Below are 11,649 nucleotides of genomic sequence, written 5' to 3'. Positions count from 1 at the left end.
TCAGATATATGATGAGTCTCAGCCAACAAATATGAAATGTTTTGGACAAACCGTTGAAATATGCACTAGAAAATGATATGGCTGTCCTTCATTCCTGAAAGACAGAAAAAGAATCAAAAATACAACAAACATGTTAAAAAAAAGATAATATTGCCTTGATTTTATCCATTGCCTTGATTTTATCCATTTATTGAAATTGTCTCAGACTGTTCTCAAATTTTGTATTTGTTCTACAGCATCTGTGTGGATTTGACTCGTTTTGAAGGTTTGAATCAGAGATTCTGTTTACTGAGAGTTTAAAGATGAGCTCAGCTCCACTGCATCTGCAATCAGGACAGAATTACAGAGATCAACAGAGAGTATCGGCGTCTCCATAATGACAGCATTATTCTAAACTGACACGCGACGACACATGAGCGACTGCTTTCACAGACAGAGTTCGGTCACTTACATTTTAGTACCACTGAATCATGAGCCATAAACATCTTAACTGAGATCTGAACTGTTCCTGTTGTAGAATGAAAGTTATGAGCAGAACTGACCTTATTTTCACTGCAACTTCAGGCTTAACGGAGAGTATATTGATTACAGTGTATTAGAATGGATCAGAAGAATCAGTCCAATAAATAGAAACCACATTCGATCCAATTCATGTCTTTATTTGTGATTAAATGAAACTGGTCTGGCTTAGAAACATACACAACAGTTTTCAGTGAAAACACATGAAAATGATACAGAAATGAAATCATAATCTCAGGTTTATTTCTGCTGGAGAATCAGAGGGTTCATCAAAAGTTTCTGCTGGTTCTGGGTGGTTACTAGCTGGTTTCGTTCAGGTCTGCTAGAATCAGAATCAGAAAGAGCTTGTTCGCACACACAAGGAATTTTTCTTGGTACTGAAGCTTCCAGTACACATATACAAATACAACAAGAAGAAATATAGTAATAAATTTAGGAATAAAAAATAAAAGTATTGGTCTGATCAGAGCACACCTCTCCTGATCTGAGGAATCATTCCTGTCTGGAGCACAAACACTGCTCCTACATATAGTTACAGTGATTCTGGTCTTAAATTGACCGAGCAGCCTGGCTCCTGAATCCTGAATGCAGCTAAAAGGTCCTGGTCCTCAGGAAAATCTGCATCAAACATGTACAAGAGTTTAATCGGCGGACTCAAACTATAGAAGCAAAGAGAACCAGCCTCTCGGTCCAGGAACACACCGATTTTCCTGATGGACTCTGTTGGAATTGATACGGTTTTCTGGTTGTGTTGAGCCACACATTCATTATCTGAGCAATATAAACTCCACGACATCTCATTGCGTCCCAGACGTACTCGATCACTCGCTCCCTTCCTCTCCATTCCCTCACAGGCCACACCCACATGTATGTCTGGCCCAATCACATCCACCGCAAAGAAGCAGCGTTCTGACAGCGGTGGGCGGCACAGGACCTGGTTGCACATGTCAAATCTCTCGTCATTATCAGGAAGCTGCTGTTTCTCCTTCTGACGAGTGGCCACAGTGTTGTTCTCGTTCAGATGGAGGTATTCGTTAGCCGTCTGAGGGTCAAAGGTGAGCGTGACGGCATCTAAAAACAAATTAATCAGATTAGCATCAATAGTTCTCAAGCTGTTTTCGTCAGCATATGCATGTGGGTAAAGGACATAATCTACTTCTGGGAAGTAACATGCTTTTAATAATCATTTGAGATGGAATATAGCTTTTTGATAATTTCATAATTATACTGGCAGGTTTTTATGAGCTCATGTTAATTTAGAGAAACGCATGAAATATCTGCATGTTTATAAACCTTTTAAAACGAACCAGAAGATCCATGATCATGTTTAAACTCACATTTGTAGAGTCCTGGTTGGGGACCACAGACTCCTCTAGTGGAGATTCTAGTCAGAGAAGAATGTTAAGAGTAGAATCACACCTTGTACACTTATTTAAGCACATTTTTAAACATGAATATTATACTGATATTAGATGACAAAATAAAATAAAGTTACAAAATCATACACTAAACAAGTGCAGTGCATAGTTTAAGTGCATTTGAGACACAAATCATGCTACAGTACCTCAGTGAGCACAGGTACTCATCAAGAATTTCCTGTCCGATGTTTCCAAGATCATTATACTGCAGATCCAGCTCTCTCAGACATGAGGAATTGGCTTTCAAAGATGGCAGCAACTGATAAACTCCTTCTTTAATTTGACAGCCTGAAAGTCTATAAAGCAAAAACAGTTTTTTTTTTTCAGATCAGCATATTCTACCTTGATCTATGCATTTGGGCTCTGTTGTTTGTGATTTGCATGGCTCGATAGTAAGAACTAGTGGGAAAGTTTGTTATTTCAAACATTCTGGTAATTTTAAACCATTGAAGTAGAGATCTGCACTCCCGTTGGATCCAATGCAACAGAGTGTGGTGCGGGACAAAATTTGATGGACGCATGTGGGCACGGGCAGTTAGACACTCGTGTGCGGGAGAATAAAATGATTTGCAGGACTCCCGCAAAGTGGAAATGTCTAAATATAAAATATCTAAAAACTAATAAATTATTATTAATATATTGCACAAAAGCAACAAGAATGATTTACAGTCGCAAGCATATGTGAGATTCTATTTATAATACATGTTTGCAGTGTTGAGCAGTGTAGCCAATCACAGACATATCTGTTGATTTCTGAGACGCAATGGAGACGCAACGCAATCAGAGGTGTTTATGTTAGAATCCTCTCACCGCTCAAAATGCTGGAGTTTTTATGCAGTGCTGAAATTTGCGTGCTCACGAATCCAATTATTATAACACACGAAGTGTAGACATTATAAAAGATTCATTGTTCATTTATTCAATGTGTTATAACAGAGATTTGTGAGATCGCGATGAACTGAGATGTCAGATTTTTAGTCGTTATAACAGGAGCGCTCTTTGCGTGCATTCTGCCATACCAAAGCTTGCTTTTCGGTTAAAACTAACTGTGGTTTGTGGATGTTGATGCTTTAATAACAAATATTTTATCAGGAGCATTTATGCTGGGATGCTGTGGCAACACACAACTTAGATTTTCATGTAAAGTTCATGGATGTACTGACAAAAATCTATATAGGCTACCTTTATGTGGGATTTTACGGGCGGGAGCAGGACAAAACATGAATGTTGCGGGTCGGAGTGGGACAAGATAACATATTATTTTGCGGGAATGGGACAGAATCCAACTGGAGTGGGCGAGTCTCTACACTGAAGTGGAAGGCGACACAAAAGAGAACTCTTTCAACCGAACTGAGTTCTTTTTTATCTTTTTGGACCTTGTAATATCTTGGCAAGTATCCTGTCAGTTATGTCTTAAGTGAACAGTTGAGAAAGAAAACCCTTGTGTCAATATATTAGATCCATGCATGAGGTACTTTAATGACCACAAACCTGCTGTATGTTTATTTGATCTGCTCATTTTATTTTTCTTCCTTTATTACTGACTGCTTACTTGTCTTTAATAATGTTTGAACTTCATATTAGTTAGGCTAGTAGATTTTGCTGTAGTATTGAAATTGGAATCGAGAATTGTGAAATTTCACGGGCATCTAACATTTTGATGACAAAAACAATTAATTAAATAATTTAATTTATTTTATTTATAATGTGGGGCTAAATTAGAATGTGAACCACATGGCCAAAAGAACAAATACTTAGCGCTGAGCTCTGCTTAGTTTGACTTACTTCAGAACTTCAAGATGACAGTTTGTGCTCTGCAGTCCAGCTGAGAGAATCTTCACTCCTGAATCACCTAGAGGATTGTCACTGAGATCCAGCTCTCTCAGATTCATATTTTCTCCTGAAAGCACATCCCTGATCAGCTCCATGTCCTGACTCTGGAGGTCATTGTGGCTGAGGTTCAGGATCTGAATCTGGCAGTTGGGATCACAGAGCACAGTGGAAAGCTGCTTCAGCGCGGACCCTCCCAGAGCATTGTGGCTCAGATCAAGGTCAGTCAGGTGAGAGTTTGGTGACCTCAGGTAACCCGCCAGGCTCTTACAGTGCTGCTCTGTAATTCCGCATCCTTTGAGCCTGTCAGTATTGCATTCAAACTTAGATTCAGCTTTGGCCAAGAACATTATATGATACGTTATAAATACATATATAGCATCTTAACACTTACAATGCCTTTCTGAAGCACATGATGGCTGGAGAGAATCTCTGAATCCCTTCTAAAGTGAGGTTGTATTTCCTGAGGTCAAACTTATCATGTTTTGTATCTGACATCCTAAACTGGAAAGCCAGAAGTGTGCACTGGAACAGCGTGAGAGGTTCTTTGGACCGTGATCGTTCAAGATCTTGCATCTCATGCAAAAATGACGTGTCCTTGAGCTCAACGAGACAGCGAACAAGACTGATGCATCTCTCAGAGGACAGATCTTTCCTTTTCAAAGACTTAATGTACGTGGTCACCTTTTTGTGACCATCTGAACTACTGGCCCATAATGGAGGCAGGAGTCCTTCAAGTAGACCTCTGCTGGAATCACAAGAAATCCCAAAGAGAAAACACATAAAAAGATCCAAGTGCCCATTTTTACTTTGCAAGGCCACATTAATCATATCTTTGAGAAATTCAGACAAATTAGACTTCTGCCTCTTCTTAGCTGTTATTAAATTCATAGAGTCTTGATTTCCTGATAGAAATGTGTAAAATGCAAACAAGGCTGCAAAGAATTCCTGGACACTGAGATGGACGAAACTGAAAAGTTTTTTCCTGTAATATACAAAGTTGCCCTCTGTGACACAGGTAATGACACCAGGATATTGATGCGCTTCATCAACACTGATATCATAGTTCATCAAGTCTTCTTCTCTGAAGATGACATTCTGTTCCTTCAGCTGCCAGAATGCCAGCTCTGCCAGTTTCATAATCAGTTCATCATGCTTCTTGAGAGCATCTTCTTGAGACAGTTCTTCCCCTTGATATTTTTTGTGGCTCAACCCGGTCTGAATGAGCAGATAGTGGATGTACATTTCTGTCAGGTTTGAGGGCATGTTTCTATCTTTATTTTGTCTTGCAATTATGTCTTTAAGAACAACCACTGAAATCCAACAAAATAGAGGTATGTGGCACAATATCCACAGGCTCTTTTGAGACTTTAGGTGACAGATGATGTCTTGGGTTAGCTCTGGATTCTCAAGTTGCCTCGTGAAGTACTCCTCCTTTTGCTCGTCTCTGAATCCTCTGATCTGTGTTTTATATCCACATAAGAAGATCTCACTCGGAAGCTGTCCAGCTGCGACGGGCCGGCTGGTGATCCACAGATGAGCGGATGGAAGCAGTTTTCTTCGTAGAAGGTTTACTAGAAGGACATCCACTGTGGCTTTCTCAGTTACATCTGACAAAAGGCGGCTTTGAAAGTTCAAATCCTTTTTATATTCATCCAGACCATCCAAGATGAACAGAACTTTCCTATCACAGATGCAATCAGAGATCGCTGTCATCTCTTTAAACTCAAAGTAAAAGACACAAAGCAAGTCAAAAAGACTTGTTTCTCTCTCAAGCAAGTTCAGGTCTCGGAATGGGAGCAGAAACACAAGCTCTAGATCTTGATTGGCTTTTCCGCTCGCCCAGTCGAGGACAAACTTCTGCACGGTGATCGTTTTCCCAATTCCAGCAATTCCTTTAGTTAAAACAGTCATCATTTTTCTGTTTTCATCTGTGGGTGGCTGAAGGATATCATTGTAGTTTATGACTGTCTGCGCTGATGCGTTTAAATCATGCGTCGTCTCGATCTGCCAGATCTCATGTTCTCTATTGATGGGGTCAGACTCATCATCGATTATAAACAGTTTAGTGTAGATCTTGTTTAGAGAGACAGACCGTGGTGCACTTCCCTCCAGAATCCTCTCAGAGTCACTCAGCATTCTTGATTTCATCTTATTCTTTACATTCTGAAGAATTTCTAAAAATCAGGACAAAGTTGGAAAGTCGTATTATTAACAGGAGCATCACACTTATGAATGGACAGTGTTCTACAACAAGAGATCTTACCTTCTGTGTTTACAGAGATAGAGTGAGACATCTGAGGCTGAAAAACAAACAAACAAATACAAATTCATAAATATATATATGACATACACAAACCATTTCTTAAATGAGCAACCATTTCTTAAATTATCAGACACTCACCACATGTAGATTCATGGTAACATCACCATTTATGGTGTTTCCTACCATGTTTGGAGCAAGTATTGATCCACCACCTTTCTGGTCAATTGTAAAGTTATACTGATTTGGGTTCTGAATCAATGGTTGCCCGAGTAAGGTAGAATTATTATTATTATTATTATTATTATTATTATTATGCTGTTGTTGTGGAAGGTTGTTTCCAGAATGTGTTTGAACACTGCCACCATCTGTTTAAAAAATAAACAATTAAATACATAACCAAAAGAGTGTAAATATTATAGTAAATAGGGGTGGGACAGAATATCGATATGGCGATATATCGTCATCCTTCTCTGTGCGATACGAGAATCGTATCGCTGCGCCAAATATCGATATTTTAATTTAAAAAAATAAAGCGCTATATATAGATTTCTTTGCTCAAAGCGTCCTACTTCAAGGCGGCGCTCAACACATGAATGAGGGAAACGTGAACTTAAGTTAACTAGCCTAAGAAAAAGAGGTTATTAACAGGATGGCGGGCAGCAGTGTGAGTAAAATAGATGCCCCAGCCACGTTTAAGTTCAAAGTCTTGACGCACTTTTATACCATTGATGTGACAGTCGTAGACATCTTTGACGTTCTTCACCGAGCGCTTAGATATACACGGGAGCATTTGAAAGCATATATTAGGGATCCTCTGATAGACGCCTGCTTTCGAACGCTCCCGTGTATATCTAAGCGCTTGAAGAACGTCAAAGGGTCTGTTTGCACCTGGAGACTTCATGCATTTTCTCTGATCGGATAGCTATCCGATCGTGAAAAGACCAGGTCTAAATGCCTAAATGCCTAAAAACGCATTTGAGACGGATTTAAATCCGATCGCTCAAACCACTTCAGGAGATGGTCTGGGACGCATTCCAGTCAAAACTGTCTATGCTCAGTCTAAATGCATCTGGTTGTTGAAACTACATATGTAAATTTTACTTCTCCCAAAAATACTAAAACTGAAACATGTGAGAGTCAGATATGACAACGCTACTGCATCACACATCGCCGCAGATCTCTTCAGCAAGCTGACGCGCAAACTGCCGCATATGAAAGTGAAAGTAAGTCGCAGACGCATAACACACAATTATCTTCATTAAAAGTAATGAGACCTTATACCAGTGCTGTTGCCGCTCTCTCCTATTGCAGTCTTTGATTTTGAAATTAACTGATGGTCAATAAAATGCACCTCATATTTCTTGCTTTCGGTGACGTGAACTCTATTAAATGTACATATAAGATCGGATTTATCCGTTAACCTGCACTTAACCTTTTCACGTGCATTTTGTTTTCATATTAAGACCAATATCGCGATGTATCATTATAGGATTGTCTAGCCATATATCGATTATCGCAGAATCGCTGACTCGCGATATTATCGTTATCGTGAGCCATTTATCGTGATCGTATCGTATCGTGAGGTACCCTCCGATTCCCACCCCTAATAGTAAAGCTCAATGAAAATTGAGAAACATATTGTCTAATAACAAATTAAAGTATAATTCTTTTCCTACTTTTGATATGCATCTTTTTTCTGATTTTTCTCACTGTGGACTTGAAAAATTTTAATGCTTTTCTCTTTCCATATTCATCCTGTAGCTCCTTCAGGGTATCTTCCAACCTCCCTGTTGTTCTTCTCCTGATGTGTTAAGCAAAGACAAACAGTTATAAGAATAAAGTTTATGGACAATAGCAAAAATTATATCCAAAATAAAGGTTGGTCATGAACTGGTATTTTTAGGGTTAGATACACTCGCAGACACATTCATATACCTGTTCACCTGTTTTCATTTATCATACACGAGACACGAGTTCAAATATTTACTTTTTATAGGCCAGATATGCTAATAAATAGGGCAACGAAAGTTTAGAGCATTTTTCCTCAGTAAAACACGGCAAATGTGAGACTGATAACGAAACTGTTCTAGATGAGTATTTTTCTACAATTGAATCTATCGTTTGGACTGACTGCAGAGGTCTTTAGGTTAACCTGCCTGTGAAGCTCTGTACTGAAGGCAAATATCCTGTCTAATGCATATTTTTCAGCTTTTGGCTGGAATCATGTTTTTTGTTCTGTCTCTATTCAAATAAACCAATGAATAAAAATAAAGGAGCATGAAAACCGTGTACATGAAAGTACCAAAAAATAACATGGTCATGGTAGTACCATAGTATGACTTGAAGTACCAGATAAACCAAAAGATATTCAATGAGTATATATATTAAAAAGGTACCATGGTATTAATATGGGATGCCATCATGGCCATAGCCAGCTATGAGGTCACCGAGGATCAGACCTCTGTATTTTTCCAAAGTGTAAATATTAAATGTGGCTAATATATTATTAACTCAAGGATATTGCACAGCACCAAGATCTTCTCATCGGAGCTGCCTCATTGGTCTGTCTCCGCTCGTCAATGTCAAAATATTTGAAATGACCAATCAAATCAAAGTCAGCGGGCATAAAGTTCACAGAAGCTCCTGAGCGCAAATCCTAGTTGCTAAAGGTCATAAAGTGCGAGATAAGATATAAATAGCTAAACTAAACATTTCATATTTGACAGCTGTTTTAGGATAGAAATGTTAAACGAGCAACAAAAATAATCAGGCAAACTAATAAACTTTTGTCTAATTTCACCATTTTGAATTAAAAATAGGTCTATATAATTTACGTGATTCATGTACTTTAATGTAATAATTAGTAAGTGTCAATGTGAGAGGACATGAAACATTAACAAAGTAGTTTTCATTATATTAGGCATTAGATTAATAATGAATGTGCATATATTGTGAATGTTTTTAATAAACTTATTTACCTAGCATTCGTAGCCTTCAAATTAATTTGTCTAAGAAAATGATTAATAAAACACATAGGCTAAATATTTTTTTATACTTTCTACACTGACAGACGAAAATCAAAAGACTATCAGTCTCAACTTTAGGAGGAGAAGAGACAGAGCAAGACTAATAGAAAAATAAAGAGTGATGGAGATGAGAGAGCAGGTATTGACAAATAATCGACTGCCCACTGACATGATTTCAAATCTATTACATCCATTTTAGCCTTCAAACGTCTTGAAATATGTAGATCAGAGAAATCAACATTTTCTCGGGCGAGAACCCCATTAACTCGCTCAAATGTTGGATTTCTGTGATTATAAAGCCGCATCACTACACCATCATTACCATGTATTACCATTAAATACGTTAAACGGTTTTTGGAGATACTACGTCACTCCCACACACTTCATCAATCGTGCATCATATCGTAATCGCTTGATATCTACCTGCTCAAGTGCTGGTCGAGTTTCTTCTGTAATAAACAGAGAGTCTTCTTATTCATATCTTTGCAAGATCTTCTCAAGAATCGTTTCATTTTAATCGCGTTCCCTCGCTCCATCGCTGCACTTTTGTTGGTGTGTGTGTGTGTGTGTGTGTGTGTGTGTGCGCGTGCGTGAGTCTGACTGAGGTAAAAGCGCGCCAACAGCAGTGAGGCGGGGATTCCTTGATGTTTCGAGCGGACGGTCATAAAAACACTTTCGATTAACTTGAAAGAAAATATTTAAATTAACTTCCGTCTTCAGCATCTGATAATTCCCGACATTATTGGTACTTTATTCCTTTATGACTCTGTTTTTCGGTTCAGCATTAATTTTAGATTAGAGATTATGGATTTATTGTTTTACACTTGTTTTAAGATCTCAAAGTGCTTTAAAAAAGCGACATCTTTAATTTTTATGTTAGATTTGATCTAGTATTTTATATTAGAGCAAATTGTTTATTTATTCCAATGTGAATAACTCAAGTAAAGTTCAAGTAAAACTCGAGTTTTGTAAACCATGTTCTTTGACATTAGTAGTATTAATTGTTGAAAATGATGTTAAATATACTAAAGCAACAGCTACCATTAAAACAGGACAAAACAAGAAAGAGAATACATAATTTTGATTGATTTATACTATACTTCGTCTTTTAATATATCCCTGTTGTTTTAATAATAATAATGGTTTATTCATACAGTGCCTTTAGCTCTCAGTGACACTTTACAAAGCCCTCTGTTCCTGTCAGTCATGAAAATAAAGCACAAACTGGCTGAAACTGTATTATCCAGAGATCAGCTGTGCTGTCGTGTTTCCTTCAGTCACCAGCAGATGGAGACAGATGACATCGTCATCACTGAAGCGCATGCGCAGAACACAGAGATGATCCTCTGGGAGGCTCGTGGACACTCAGGAAAGGGCAGATTTTGTCCTTCAGTGTTCTGCTCAGATGTTTGGTAGAGTCTGACTAAGAGACTCTATGATGAAAACATCCAGTAGATGTCGCTGTGTGTTGAAATAGTGTTTCCTATCAGTTCAAACGTCACACATCTGTTCTGGGGATGGCGGGAATTTCAAAGGTAAGTATAAATATTTCAGTCATATTATAGTTTCAAAGGTCTTGCTGAATAAAATTATGTAACTTGATACAACAACTAACAGTCTGATATCATTTTCTAAACACATGTTCTATGAAATGGTATGATTTACCAATTGACTATTTTCTTCAAGACAAAAAAACAACTGATCATTTATTGTTATAATAGTACACATTTAATGTTGTTGTGTGTGTGTGTGTGTGTGTGTGTGTGTGTGTGTGCAAAAAAAAATTTTTAAGTATGATTTTTTATTTTTTATTTTTTTAACTGTAATGTAACTTGTCATTTTATGGTAAAGGTAGAGAATCTTAAAAAAATTTACTATAATTTAGTGTTGTTATTATAATATATATTTATATTAGTGCTGCCAAATCTATTAATCGCATCTAACATAAAAAAGTTTGTGTACACACAGACATATATTATATATTTACAAACTTCTTAGATGAGATTAATCATGATTACTTGATTTGAATTATGTGTGTGTGTGTGTATATATGCTGAATTAATTTTATTAGTATGGATTTTTTTTACTATAAAGGGGACCTATTATGCAAAATGATGCATGTCCATAGTGTGTGTAAACAACCAGCCTATAATGGTAAAAATCAACCCACTCCTTATTTATAATCCCCATAAAACTGTCGACTTGAACAATGTAAGGCTGAACACCGTTACTGACAATCCTCATTTTGGCTGCGTGAGATTCTCCAGCTTTGTTGTTGTTGAGCTGTTAAAGCTCCGCCCTCTTCTGGAAAGCGGAGCTCATTTGCATTTAAAGGGACACACACAAAAACGGTGTGTTTTTGCTCACACCCAAATGATGTATGTCTGGCCCAATCACATCCACCGCAAAGAAGCAGCGTTCTGGCAGCGGCGGGCGGCACAGGACCTGGTTGCACCTGTCAAATCTCTCGTCATTATCAGGAAGCTGCTGTTTCTCCTTCTGACGAGTGGCCACAGTGTTGTTCTCGTTCAGATGGAGGTATTCGTTAGCCGTCTGAGGGTCAAAGGTGAGCGTGACGGCATCTAAAAAC

General features: G+C 38.0%; 1 protein-coding gene across 2 annotated transcripts in view; it reads right to left on the bottom strand.

Moving 5' to 3' along the window:
- Window positions 1–643: 643 nt before the first annotated feature.
- The window catches only part of LOC125256696 (NACHT, LRR and PYD domains-containing protein 3-like), a 42,669-nt gene continuing 31,663 nt past the window's right edge, over window positions 644–11,649 (bottom strand). Inside the window, exons 1-9 of one of the 2 annotated variants that reach the window (XM_048172890.1) lie at window positions 9,483–9,651; window positions 7,710–7,834; window positions 6,172–6,398; window positions 6,034–6,070; window positions 4,162–5,944; window positions 3,723–4,070; window positions 2,084–2,233; window positions 1,857–1,903; window positions 644–1,590 (exon numbers count right to left, since the gene is read on the bottom strand). In XM_048172890.1, coding sequence (XP_048028847.1) covers window positions 1,052–1,590; window positions 1,857–1,903; window positions 2,084–2,233; window positions 3,723–4,070; window positions 4,162–5,944; window positions 6,034–6,070; window positions 6,172–6,398; window positions 7,710–7,834; window positions 9,483–9,595 — 3,369 coding nt within the window. In that variant the 5' untranslated portion in view covers window positions 9,596–9,651 and the 3' untranslated portion in view covers window positions 644–1,051. Of the gene's footprint in view, window positions 1,591–1,856; window positions 1,904–2,083; window positions 2,234–3,722; window positions 4,071–4,161; window positions 5,945–6,033; window positions 6,071–6,171; window positions 6,399–7,709; window positions 7,835–9,482; window positions 9,652–11,441; window positions 11,642–11,649 lie in introns of those variants that run through there. The other variant, XM_048172891.1, reaches the window with a different exon arrangement.

This window comes from Megalobrama amblycephala, linkage group LG21, assembly GCF_018812025.1.
Source record: "Megalobrama amblycephala isolate DHTTF-2021 linkage group LG21, ASM1881202v1, whole genome shotgun sequence".
Classification (NCBI taxonomy): domain Eukaryota; kingdom Metazoa; phylum Chordata; class Actinopteri; order Cypriniformes; family Xenocyprididae; genus Megalobrama; species Megalobrama amblycephala.
Note: the sequence above shows the minus strand (reverse complement) of the source record. Positions and strands in the feature narration are given on the sequence as shown.